Source organism: Theropithecus gelada, chromosome 7b (assembly GCF_003255815.1).
Source record: "Theropithecus gelada isolate Dixy chromosome 7b, Tgel_1.0, whole genome shotgun sequence".
NCBI classification, from domain to species: Eukaryota; Metazoa; Chordata; class Mammalia; order Primates; family Cercopithecidae; genus Theropithecus; species Theropithecus gelada.
In genome coordinates, this window is record NC_037675.1 from 56289478 (window position 1) to 56303456 (window position 13979).

The 13979-nt window shown below is 38.2% G+C and overlaps 1 protein-coding gene and 1 pseudogene across 1 annotated transcript in view; both read right to left on the reverse strand.

Annotated features, from left to right (window-relative positions):
- Positions 1–13979, reverse strand: part of WDHD1 (WD repeat and HMG-box DNA binding protein 1) — an 83497-nt gene that overhangs the window by 44290 nt on the left and 25228 nt on the right. Inside the window, exons 8-12 of the mRNA XM_025392009.1 lie at positions 11910–12002; positions 10201–10307; positions 9825–9966; positions 5261–5468; positions 668–855 (exon numbers count right to left, since the gene is read on the reverse strand). Coding sequence (XP_025247794.1) covers positions 668–855; positions 5261–5468; positions 9825–9966; positions 10201–10307; positions 11910–12002 — 738 coding nt within the window. The remainder of the gene's footprint in view (positions 1–667; positions 856–5260; positions 5469–9824; positions 9967–10200; positions 10308–11909; positions 12003–13979) is intronic.
- On the reverse strand, positions 10522–10959 carry LOC112629115 (annotated as a pseudogene).

The window sequence follows — 13979 nt, forward strand, 5'->3', positions numbered from 1 at the left end:
CACCACTGCACTCCAGCCTGGGCAACAGAGCGAGACTCCGTCTCAAAAACAAAACAAAACAAAACAAAAAGAGCTCAAACCTAAGGCAAAAAGCCAATATATTCATTTTGTCTATTCATGAAATATATATTTAATGTGTACTGTATCATACCTTGTTCCAAATCCTAAGAACATATCAGTACACAAAACAAAAATCTTTATCTTTGTGTAGCTTACATTCTGGTGGGTGGTGGGGTGAGGAAAAGGGGCAGATATTTCCCCCCATAGTACTTACCACCTTCTAATATACTATTAGCTGCCTTCTAAGAAAACACCTCCTTACTAGAGTTTTGGAGTCAGTATAATCTTCTATATAACAATGACTATGAAGAATAAGGTTTGAAAGTATTGCCAAGAAACAGAGCAAGATAGTAATATTTACTTATGTTCATTTAATGTCATTTTGGAAAGCAGAATTTTATTTAACGTCATTTTCAATAAGGTTGAAACAAGATTAAAACTGTGAACTAACCATAAAATAAACCAACCACAAAACTATAATCAACCAAAGTGCTCCAGGCTACTTAATCAAAGTTTTAAAAAATATGTTTTATCCAAAAAAATTACCTATAGTAAGAAAAAAGTGCTGAAAACCTTCTAATAAGTTAAGTGTAGATCCAAGGCTTACCATGAATCTGTGAGTGAGATGCAAGGGTGTAGAACCTGACTGAAATGGCTTTTGCCTGGGAGTTGGCATGGGTCCATCATAAAATGGCCTTTGGGATGTTACAAGTGGTAGATTGTGAATGTTGCCTTCCTGACCATCTTCCTCCTCCTCTTTGAGAAGACTAGAACCAGTTTTTAGCATTGAAATATCTACAACACAAAGGATCATAATTAAGGGAATCACGAATACCAATGATTTGTAAAAAGGAAAGCATTATGGAATCTAGTAACTTTTTCATTCATATGCAATGACACTGACATGCTATTTGCCTCTTTCACTGTGTTAAAGAGATGCAGTGATGGTGCAAAAGCAATGGTGGGTAAAATTCCTGGTGCCCTGGCACCAATCAAGGCAGGGGCACCTAACTGTATTAGTCATTACCGCATTGTTAACCGCTACTCACTTGCAGTAAAAATATTAATTTTATTAAATCTTGACACTTATACAGTTTTTTTTTAAAGTTGTGTGCTAAAATGAGAAGTATGATGGCTGTCTTAAAAAAGTACTTATGCAATTATTTGAGTTGTAAGCTGAACTAAGTGATTTTTTTTCACAGAACACTACTTTTACTTGAAAAACAAATGCCAAATAAACTATGGTTATGCAGAATTGGATCTTTGGCAAACATTTTCTCAGAAATGAATGAAGTGAGCCTGTCAATTAAGAAAAAATAACTGGCAGAATTTGTTGCCAATGACAACATTTGAGCTTTCAGGCCAGGCGCAGTGGCTCACACCTGTAATCCCAGCACTTTGGGAGGCCGAGGCGGGCAGATCACTTAAGGTCGGGAGTTTCATGTTGACTAGCCTGGCTGGTCAAATATAAAATTTTGTATTTTAGTCTCTACTAAAAATATAAAAATTGTATTTTACGCCTGTAATCCCAGCACTTTGGGAGGCCGAGGTGGGCGGATCACGAGGTCAGGAGATCGAGACCATCCTGGCTAACACGGTGAAACCCCGTCTCTACTAGAAATACAAAAAATTAGCCGGGTGTGGCGGTGGGCGCCTGTACTCCCAGCTACTCGGGAGGCTGAGGCAGGAGGATGGTGTGAACCCGGGAGGCGGAGCTTGCAGTGAGCGGAGATCACGCCACTGCACTCCAGCCTGGGCGACTGAGTGAGACTCCGTCTAAAAAAAAAAAAAAAAAAAAAAAAAAAATTAGCCAGGCATGGTGGCACATGCCTGTAATCCCAGCTACTCAGGAGGCTGAGACAGGAGAATCGCTTGAACCCGGGACACTCTGTCTCAAAAAAAAAAAAAAAGAGCTGGGCACAGTGGCTCATGCCTGTAATCCCAGCACTTTGGGAGGCCAAGGAGAGTGGATCATTTGAGGTCAGGAGTTTGAGACCAGATTGACCTACATAGTGAAACCCTGTCTTTACTAAAATACAAAAATTAGCCGGGCATGGTGGCGGGCACCTATAATCCCAGCTACTCAGGAGGTTGAGGCAGGAGAATCACTTGTACCCAGGGGACAGAGGTTGCAGTGAACTGAGATCGCGCCACTGCCTTCTAGCCTGGGTGACAGAGCAAGACTCCCTCTCAAAAAATAAAAAAAAGAAATCTGAGCTTTCAATTAAAAATTAAGATATTGGAAAGCCTCTATTTGCCATTATGAGCTTCACAACTTTCTAATACTTAGAAACTGCTGATGAGATTGGTAACAACACTAGCAGATATAATTTATAGGCAGGTGCTATGACTCATGCTTATAATTCCAGCACTTTCGGAGGCTGGGGAGGGAAAATCACCTGAGGCCAGAATTTCAAGACCAGCCTGGGCAACAAAGCAAGATTCCATCTCTATAAAAAATAAAAAATTAGATGGGCATGGTGGCATGCATCTGTAGTCCTAGCTACCCAGAAGGCTGAGTGGGAGAACTGCTTGAGCCCAGGAGTTCAAGGTTATACTGAGGTGCATACCACTGCACTCCAGTCTAGGTGACAGAGCAAGACGCTATCTCTAAAAACAAAAATTAATTAATTAAAAACAACATATAATTAAAAACAAAAACAAATACTTTATATTAGATAATAAAAAGTGTCAAAATAAAGATCTATAAACTTCAGTGAACCAATATTATCAATTCATATGTTACAAAATTAAACATGATTTTAAAAAATCCATTCAACATTCAAGTCAGATCAATGAATTTTTTTATTTTGTTTTATTTTTTTCTGAGACAGGGTCTTGCTCTGTTGTCCTGCCTGGAGCTCACTGTTGCAATCATGGCTCACTGCAGCCTTGACCTCTCAGCCTCGAGAGATCCTCCTACCTTAGCCTCCCAAGTAGGCGGGACTACAGGCACACACTACCACACCTGGCTAATTTTTAAAGTTTTTTCTAGAAAGAAGGTCTCACTATGTTGCCCTGGCTGGTCTTGAACTCCTGGCCTCAAGCAATCCTCCTGTCTGGGCCTCGCAAAGTGCTGGGATTACAGGTGTGAGCCACCATTCCCAGCCAGACCAATGAATTTTAACATAATAGAGCCGTAAGAGTTCACTGAAGTTTTCAGATTACACTTTGCAAGTAATCTTTAGGAAACGATCATCTTCTGAGTCTTGGTGCAACATCAAAGAATATCCACAATTAGTTGAATGTGCTATTAAAAGATTTCTTAAAATACTTCTCTCTTTTCATATTATATATTTATGTGAGGCCAAATTTTCTTCATACACTTGAAACAAAAACAATGTATGGCAATAGACTTAATCCAGAAGGAGATGAGAGAATCCAGCTGTCCTCCATGACAGACATTACAAAGATTGCAATGCCACTCTTCTCACTAAATTTTTTTTGTTCTTAATAAAAAAGTATTCATGTTTACGTGAGTTTATTGTTATTTTTAAGTGAATAAATATTTTTAAATTTCTGAATTTTAATTTCTAATATGTAAATGACAATAGACATAACTCTATATAAATAAATGCTCTCTGAAGGGTCCTCAAAATTTTTTAGAGTATAAAGGCTACTGAGACCAAAACATTTGAGGACTGTTGTTCTATAAACTCTATATGACTTTAAACAGCACAACATAGCACTGCACATTGGCATTTTACTTGCTAATGTTCAAGTGTTATTTTAGCATGTGAGTTGTTACAATAAGCACTCTATTCAAAGATTTTAAATTACCATCTCAATTTCTTTAACAATACAATACTATTCAGGTTATCTATTACTTCTCGAGTTAGCGAGGTAGTTTGTGTCTTTCAGAAAATTCGTCCATTTCATTTAATTTGTTAAATTTATGGGCATAGTTATTCATAATATTTCCATTATGCCTTTGATATTAATAGTAGCGCTGCCATACAGACAAATAATGTGAGTTACAGCTGTAATTTTAAAATTTCTAATAGCTATGTTTAAAAAGTAAAAAGAAAACAGCCATAATTTTAATAATATAGTGCATTTAAAATACATATTATCATTTCGACATGTACTATGTATACAAAATTTTCCAGGAGTTTTACATTCTTTTTTTCATATTGTCTTCAAAATCTGGCTGCACTCCATGGTAAAACCCCATCTCTACTAAAAATACAAAAATTAGCCAGGTATGTTGGCGTGTGCCTATAATCCCAGCTAGTCAGGAGGCTGAGGCACGAGAATCACTTGAATCCTGGAGGCAGAGGTTGCAGTGAGCCAAAATCACACCACTGCACTCCAGTCTGGGTGACAGAGAAAAATTCCGCCTAAAAAAAAAAAAAAAAAAAAAAAAAGTCTGGTTGCACTCATAACATATCTCAATTTGAACTAACCACATTTCAAGTGCTCAACAGCTACATGTGGCTAGTGGCTACTACATATTAGATAGCACAAATCTACAGATCTATAGTGATGGCCCACCCTTCTTTCATTCTCTATGTTAGTAATTTGTGTCTTCTCTTTACTGATCAACCACGATAGATAGTTATTAATTTTATTGATCTTTTCTTTTGAGATGGAGTCTTGCTCTGTTGCCCAGGAGGGCATGCAGTGACGTGATCTCAGCTCACTGCAACCTCCGCTTCCTGGGTTCAAGTGAGCCTCTTGCCTCAGTCTCCTGAGTAGCTGGGATTACAGGCATGCATCACCACACCCAGCTAATTTTTGCATTTTTGTAGAGACAGGGTTTTACCATGTTGGCCAGGCTGGTCTTGAACTCCTAACCTCAAGTGATCTGCCCATTTCAGCCTCCCAAAGTGCTGGGATTATAGGCATGAGCCACCATGCCCAGCCTTATTGATCTTCTCAAAGAACCAGCTTTTGGTCTCATTGACTTTCTCTATAGTTTGTTGTATTTTTCTGTTGTCAATTTTATTGAATTTTGCTCTGCATTATTTCCTTCCTTCTATTTGCTTGGGGTTTAGTTTTCTCTTTTTCTAGTCTGCCACAGCAGAAGCTTGGATTATAGATTTGAAACCTTTTTTAACAAAGTCCTAATGCTATAAAGTTTCCTCTAAGCACCATTTTAGCTACATTCTACAAATTCAATAATTACTTTAACAGTGTTAATAAAAAATCCAAAATATTAATCAACAGGATAATCACATGCACAAAGTCAAATTCTTACCAACTGAGTTTTCATCATCTTCTAGGATGTGACTTCGTTGTCTAAGACGACCTGAAGCCATCATGAGGTCATCATCCTCATCATCATTTATAATCCCTTTTGAAAAAGAAGGGATCTCGACTGCATTGTCATTTAGAAAATCACCAGTATTACTCATATCATCACCATCAAAAAGATCATTGTAATCCTTTTCCACTCTGCTAGATACCTTGAACAAATTAATACAAATTATAAAAGTGAATGATTTAGAAAAACTCAATTACAAAAAAGGTAATCTTTTAATATGCACCTATAAATTCTACCAAGTAGCAAACTCACTGAACAGGTAAGAATAATTAGTAAATGTACTTATAAGAATTGTATTTATATTTACACGATAAGACCCAGTTCTTATTTCAAATGCCTTATAGTCTGGGGATGGGATAGGAGTATAGGGACTGACATGTAAACAAATACAGTATATGCCAAAATATAAAATAAGATTTTATTCCTCAGAAGTCATTTCCCAGCAAAGTCACATTAATATGATAAAGTTCCTATAAAGTCTCTCATATTGTAAGACATGCTCTCATTTACTTTTATTTTGAACAAGATACTGCATAAGATACATTTTCTTTATATTATCTCAGTTAAAGTTACTGTTTTGATACTTATAAAAATAAAGTGATAGAACCGATAGAAAAACAAAGAAGGCAAAGAAATTCTACATAAAGCCCCGGCATGGTGATTCACACCTGTAATCTCAGAACTTTGGGAAGCCGAAGCACGTGGATGGCTTGAGCCCAGGAGTCCAAGACCAGCCTGGACAACATGATGAAATCTCATCTCCACAAAAAATTAGCCAGGCATGGTGGCATGGGTCTATAGTCCCAGCTACCTGGGAGGCTGAGGTGGGAGGATCACCTGAGCCTGGAAGGTCGAGGCTACAGTGAGCCATGATCTCACCACTGCACTCCAGCATGAGTGACAGAGTGAGACCCTGTCTCAAAATAAACAAATTTTTAGATCACTTTAAAAAGTGAAATGGTAAGCAGATACACTGGAAAGATCTCAAGTTACTCCTATAGGATGAATAAAAACTATACAAATGTTAAGCCAAAGGAAATTTATAGTTTGGTATAAAAGTCTAATGAGAACACCATTAACAGATTAAAAAGTATTACATCATAAACCCTTTATTTTCATTTATTTATTTATTTATTTATTGACAGAGTGGAGCCTCACTCTGTTGCCAGGCTGGAGTGTAGTGGTGCGATCTCGGCTCACTGCAACCTCCGCCTCCTGGGTTCAAGCTATTCTCCTGCTTCAGTTTCCCAAGTAGCTGGGACTACAGGCGCGCGCCACCACGTCCAGCTAATTTTTGTATTTTTAGTGGAGATGGGGTTTCACCATGTTGGCCAGGATGGTCTCGATCTCTTGTCCTTGTGATCCGCCCGTCTTGGCTTCCCAAAGTGCTGGGATTGCAGGCATGAGCCACTACGCCCGGCCTTTTTTTTCTTTTTTGACACAGAGTCTCACTTTGTCACCCAGGCTGGAGTGCAGTGGCATGATCTTGGCTAACTGCAAACTCCATCTCCCAGGTTCAAGTGATTCTCCTGCCTCCACCTCCTGAGTATCTAGGATTACAGGCCTACACAACCACACCTGGCTAAGCTTTGTATTTTCTGTAGAGATAGGGTTTCACCATGTTCGCCAGGCTATTCTTGAACTCCTGACCTCAGGTGATAAATCCATCTTGGCCTCCAAAAGTGCTGGAATTATAGGCGTGATCCACCATACCCAGACCCTCATAAACCTTTTAAATGGAAGTAAACATAATTGTGCTCTGAAAACTGATGTTTAATAAAATGAGATGAAAAAGTATTTCTAAATCCATAAATCGAAAACTACTTCATATGAGTAAATTAATAACTAAGTGCTATAAGAAGATATTTAACCAATCCATTTATAATCCTAAAAGTTTACGTACTCAAGTTGGTAAAAAATTGTTTTTAGATTTTCTTATTAAAAAAACGGGGAGGTCAGGCGTAGTGGCCCATGCCTGTAATCGTAGCACTTTGGGAGGCTGAGGTAAGTGGATCACCTGAGGTCAGGAATTTAAGAACAGCCTGGCCAACATGGTGAAACCCCATCTCTACTAAAAATACAAAAAATTAGCCGGGCGTGGTGGCAGGTGCCTGTTATCCTACCTACTTGGGAGGCTGAGGCAGGAGAATCGCTTGAACCCAGGAGGTGGAGGTTGCAGGGAGCCGCCATCGCACTCCAGCCTAGGCAACAGAGGAGACTCTGTCTCAAAGAAACAAAATTTTTTTAATGGGGGACTGTGCCTCATATTTATGATGAAGGCGATAAAATGTTCACAGGTGTGAAATTAGCCCAGCTAATTTTTGTATTTTTAGTAGAGTTGGGGTTTCGTCATGTTGGCCAGGCTGGTCTTGAACTCCTGACCTCAGATGATCCACCAGCCTCGGCCTCCCAAAGTGCTGGGATTGCAGCTATGAGCTACCGCGCCCAGCCAAGAATTTTTTTCTGAATTCACTTTTTGTGTTTACCAATGTTACACATACATATATATTAGTTGAAAAGTTTTACAAGGTGTGCCATGAAAATAGCCCTCTCCACAGCCCCAACTTACTTCTCTACAGAATAAATCTTTCCAGCTCTTTTAGTTGTTTCTTTGCTACTTCTTCCATACCTGTAAATCATATTCTAGCAGAATTTTTTTTTTTACTTTTAATCGCTGTGTTTAATAGATCCTATTAACTTCTATCTATGGAAGATGAGGATTTGGTACCCTTTCACAACCACCCCAACTGCCATGCTTGCATGTACACTATTCTCCGACCCCAATTCTCCCAATATAGACAGATACATCCTCCTTGTGGTTCAATCAATATACAGTATTTAGGTTAGTAAGATCATGCAAATGTTATTCATAGCTGAATAAAAATAATACCCAACACTTTTAAAGTACGTCAAACTTATGAAGTGTGCTAAACACTGTTCTAACTATATGTAATTCACTTAATCCTCCCAATAACCCCAAGTGGCTGGCATTATTCCTATCTTTTAACAGATATAGTATACTATGATCACTTCTCCTTTCTTTTACAACTTTTTGTTTTCCCTGGAATTAAGAAACTCTCTCTTTACATCTTTTCTCTTAGACAAATTTGCCAAAGATGATTTTCCCAATCTCCTGCCTGAAACGCATAACACTGGCTGACAATGTTCTGAGAACCTAGTAGAACTGAGACGGTCATTTCAACACTCAAGTATCTAATCTTTCATTTAATCCTCTGTTTTCAGTACAGTATTTCCCCCTTACCCAAGACCATTCAACTGTAACCAGTGTCCCTAGACCAAGGACAGTCTATTTCATCTTTTCTAAAAAAACAAATCTCCAACATTCTGCCAGAATGCATGTGAAGACAGGGGAGGGCAGGTACTCAGCTTTGAACACATATGTTGAAACTAGAGGATTCTACTTGTTTATTAAATCACCTCTCCCGTTTTCGGCCCCACTTTTAGAAGTACCTAGTGCTACCAAATTCTGAATCTCTGGGGATTCAGTGAGGCAAACTGAGTAGCACCTCAGCTTCCAGAAACTAGTTTTAGAATTCAACTTTTTGAGAAGTTGAAGTGTTTCCAATCATCCTTCTATTCTCTAGCCTCCCTTTTTTAATTTTTATTTTTTAGATGGGGTCTCACTGCCATCCAGGCTGGAGTGCAGTGGCATAATCATAGCTTGCTGTAGCCTCAACCTCCTAAGCTCTAGTGATCCTCCCACCTCAGCCTCCTGAGTAGGAGCATAAGACTACAAGCACACACCACCATACTTGCCTAATTTTTATTTTTTGTAGAGATGGGGTCCCACCATGTTGCCCAGGCTGATCTCAAACTCCTGGGCTCAAGATATCCTCCCAAAGTGTTGAGATTACAGGTGTGAGCCACTGCAGCAGGGCTCAAAATTATTTTTATAATCATCCCTTCAACTGTCTTCTTAAACCTTATGGGATTATGCATTCAAAAAAATGCCTTTAGAATAGTCTTTGATATTCTAAGACAGATATAAAGGCATGTATTAAGTCTGCAATCTGTAATCAGAAGTCTAAACTAAGACTTGAATATAAATAGATACATCTACTAGGCAGGGTGAATAATGAACAAAAGCAAGAAGGTATAAAACAAGGTGCCTGTTTAAAGTTGCTCAGTAAAGCTGTTTGGCTAAGCACAGGAGGTGTATGAGTAGTTCTAAGAGTTAAGGCTAATTCAGAGTAGATATAGTTTGCCGGCCAAACTGAGATCTGATACAAAATAGTATTTAATGAAAGGTATTCCTTGGAAAGGCATTATATAGAGAGAAAAAAGTTTCTTAGTAAAATACACTTGGGAGACATTGGGTTGAACAAGTAAGTTTTCTTACTATAGATTACTACTCAGAATCTACTATAGTAACATGAAAAGTAATTTTCCAAGAAAATAAGGCAGTTTGTGGTGTCTTCCAAATCCATATGATCACAGAAACATTTTGGAGAAACCGTTGTACCATACTTCTTTTTACCTTACTGCTTGATGTCTTTCCACTGGCGTCACAAACATTCTCTAGAAGCCCTAGATTTCCTTCTGCATCAGTATATGATATTCGACCACAAGTAGGATGCCATGCCAGACCACAAATTGCATAACCTTTCTCATGTTTCACCCTAAAAATTAAAAAGTAGTTTCTAAAAATACTGTCAAGAAAAATATAAACTGTACATTTCTTTAGGTAAATTTTAGTAAAGATTAAATGACTTTTGACAATTTATAAATAATATAAATTTAATTATATTTTCATTCTGACAATCTGATGGCAAATTTGAAATGTTTCGAAATAAAACAAATACAAAACTAATAAAGATGAGCAAAGAAGAGACAAAAGATATACTAAATCATACCTTTCCATGCAGTCTTTGGTTTCCACATTCCAAACTATAATTAGACCATTAATACTACCTGCAGCTAAATATTGCCCGCAGGGAGACCAGGTTACTATATTGAGGGTCTGTAAAGAAAAACAGTCAATAAATAATGATTTTGTAAAATTTCAAACTAAATACTCATTTTATTACCAAATTCAATTTTCTTTACATTTTTTTTTTCAAGAATTTGGAGAGCAATCAACCAAATTCAAATGTTTATATCCCTGTTCTACATTATTTCTAATTATATTTGATACACAAATGACAAGACAAAGTTTGCTTTTTTTTTTTTCAATTTTATAACTTTATTCGATGTATTTGACGATCAGCGATCAGTTTCTCATCCACACTGACTGTCTGTAGATTTTTGAAAGTGGTAACAGGTACATAGGTAACCAAAGTATAGAGCTTATTTGGTGAATCTTCATCTTCATTACGTTTTCTGGACAGCCGCACACGGATTCGGTATGGGACATTCCTTATTCCTCTGGCCCAGACAGCTTTGTTGAGCCTAGTATCAATGCGCACATCTGGAGTTCCCATCTCCTTCATGGCAAATTTCCGAATCTCTTTGAGTGCCCGAGGGGCACGCTTCTTGAAAACCACTCCATGGATGCGCTTGTGAATGTTGATGGTGTATTCTCGGGTCACCATCTCGTTGATGGCAGAACGGCCCTTTTCCTTCTTGCCACCCTTCCTTGCGGGAGCCATTCTGCCAGGTCCAAGTTGGAAAGGAAGAGCCCCGAGGTATTGTAGAGTTTGCTTATTTTCTAACCTTATTTTTCAATAATATTCAAGTATCACTATCAGCTATTACTTTATCATGAAAAAATAAAATTGTTCCAGTATAACTTTATTTTTAGAGTCAGGATCTTGCTCTGTCACTGAGGCTGCAGTGCAGTGGCAGTGGGACCATCATTATTCACTGCAACTTCCAACTCTTGAAGCTCAAGTGATCCTCCTGCCTCGGCCTCCCAGGTAGCTAGGACTACAGGCACGCACCACTACACCTGGCTAATTTTTTAGTATTTTTTTGTAGAAATGGAGTCTTGTTTTGTTGCCCAGGTTGGTTTCGGATTCCTGGCCTCAAGCAATCCTCCTGCCTCAGTCTCTCAAAGTGCTGGGATTATAGGCATGAGCCACTGTGTCCAGCCACTGGCACAATTTTCAAAGCAAAACCTAAAACCTAAAAAATGTTATTATCCTAGAAAGAGAGACAATTCAAGACATTCTCTTAGCATTCACAACCAAGATGAAGAAAACTAGTAAGTGAACTTTAATAAGCCATTGATGACCTACTGGGCTTACATTTCCTTAACTGTAAATATCTGTGCATGTAAAAGAAAGAGAAAACAGACCAACAACCTTTCTTGCTCTAAAATTTCAGAGTCCATGATCACAAGTCTCAGTGAAACTTACTTAACAATAAAGGCTAACTACTGATAGCTTTAGAATAACTTGTGCTAATACGATGCAAGGGTTAAATTTGACTTCTTATAATAAAGACCTATTTCGTATCCAGTTATGATTAAATGAAGAAAGGATGAGTTGTTAGAAGATGGACCACATACAACAGCCAGGAGTTGTTTTCCAATTCAATAATATTTAACTGCAACTGTATTCAGGCAAACTATGCATTAACTGCTCCTTATAGCCCACTGAAAGTGTCACTTTATAAAACCTACCTGAGAGATGAAATTATCTGAAAGATCAAATTGATGACTCCAAGTTTCTCTTCTATATAGCTTAACAGATTTTTCCACAGGAATTGCCAGTAACTATTAGAAAAGATAAACAACGTAAACAAAAGTTTACATTAAACTGAACTTGAAGACGGAAAAAGACACAAAATTCATTCAGATAAATTTACAAGACATAAAAGCAAATTAGTTTTTATTGTTTCTGTTTTTAAGAGACGGTGTCTCACTGTGTTGCCCAGGTTGGTCTCCAACTCCTGGGTTCAAGGGATCTTCCTGGCTCAGCCTCCTAAGTAGCTGGGACTACAGGCATACACCACTGTGCCAGGCACAAACCTGTATTTTAACTGGCAACTAATGAAACTCAGAATATTACTTAAAACTTCATTAAGCAAAAAATAGGTGATAATTTGTCATGGGAAAAGAAAAAAATAAAGGTGATCACTCTATTGCTTGCACCAAAAAATGGAGAACTTGTAATTACTAGTACTTTTAGTAAGATCATTTTTCCCCCCACCAAAAAATGGAGAACTTGTAATTACTAGTACTTTTAATACAATTACTTTTTTCCCCCACCAAAAAATGGAGAACTTGTAATTACTAGTACTTTTAATAAGATAACTTTCTGCCCCCACCAAAAAATGGAGAACTTGTAATTACTAGTACTTTTAATACGATTACTTTTTTCCCCCACCAAAAAATGGAGAACTTGTAATTACTAGTACTTTTAATACGATTACTTTTTTCCCCTCCAAGAGATAGTCTTGCTCTGTCACTCAGGCTGGAGTGCAGTGGTGTGATCATAATTCACTGAGCCTCAAACTCCTGGGGTCAAAGGATCTTCCTGCTTCAGCCTCCCAAATAGCTAGGACTACAGCCCAACTAATTTTTTTCCTGGTGTGTGTGTGTGTGTTTTTTTTTTTTTCTTTTTTCTTTTTTTTTTAAGAGATGGGGTCTCGCTGTGTTGCTCAAGCTGGTACTGAACTCTGGCCTCAAGTGATCCTCCTGCCTCAGCCTCCCAAAGTGTTGAGATTACAGCGTGAGACACCGTGCCTGACCTTCAATACTACTTCTTAAGGAATCTAGGCCCTTCTAATTTAAAAATTCCTCCCATTTGTTGGAGGAAAATAAAGACAGAATCCTTCAAATATCTTGAAAAACAAGAAATGTATCTTCTTATGCATTCTTCTAAAGAAACTGATTAGTAGAAAAAACTGTGTATTCATTCCATGATTATCCAAAAAACAATTAGTAATATATAATAAAATCTTTATTTTAAATAATTTTCAATTAGATTTTTTTGTAAGCAAAGAAAAAAATACAAACTACATTTCCTTGAACTCAATTATCACTTTACTCTAGAATGTACATTGTTAAAAGTTCACATGGGCTAGGTGTGGTAGCTCAGGCCTATAATCTCAGCACTTTGGGAGGCTGAGACAGGCAAATCACTTGAGCTCAGGAGTTTGAGACCAGCCTGAGTAACATAATAAGACCCTGTCTCTACAAAAAATAAAAAAATTAGCCAGCCATTGTGGGCGCGTGCCTCTAGTCCCAGCTACTCGGGTGGGGGACTGAGGTGGGAAGATGTAACTGAGTCCAGGAGGCAGAGGTTTCAGTGAATCATGATCATGCCACTGCATTCCAGCCTGCGCAACAGAGTGAGACCACGTCTCAAAAAAAGGAAAGAAAAAATAATTTTAAAAGCCAATTGTGTGTGTGTGTATATATCTACAAAAGAAAGAAAAACAAACTATATATTTATATATATATATATTGCCCAGGCTGGAGAGAAGTAGTGCCATCTCAGCTCACTGCAACCACTGTCTCCCAGGTTCAAGCAATTCTCCTGCCTCAGCCTCCCGAGTAGCTGGGACTACAGGTGCGCACCACCACGCCTGGCTAATTTTTGTATTTTCAGTAGAGGCAGGGTTTTATCACGTTGGCCAGGCTGGTCTCGAACTCCTGACCTCAGGTGATGCACACACCTCAGTCTCTCGAAGTGCTGGGATTATAGGCGTGAGCCACTGTGCCTGGCCACCAACTGTATATTTTTTA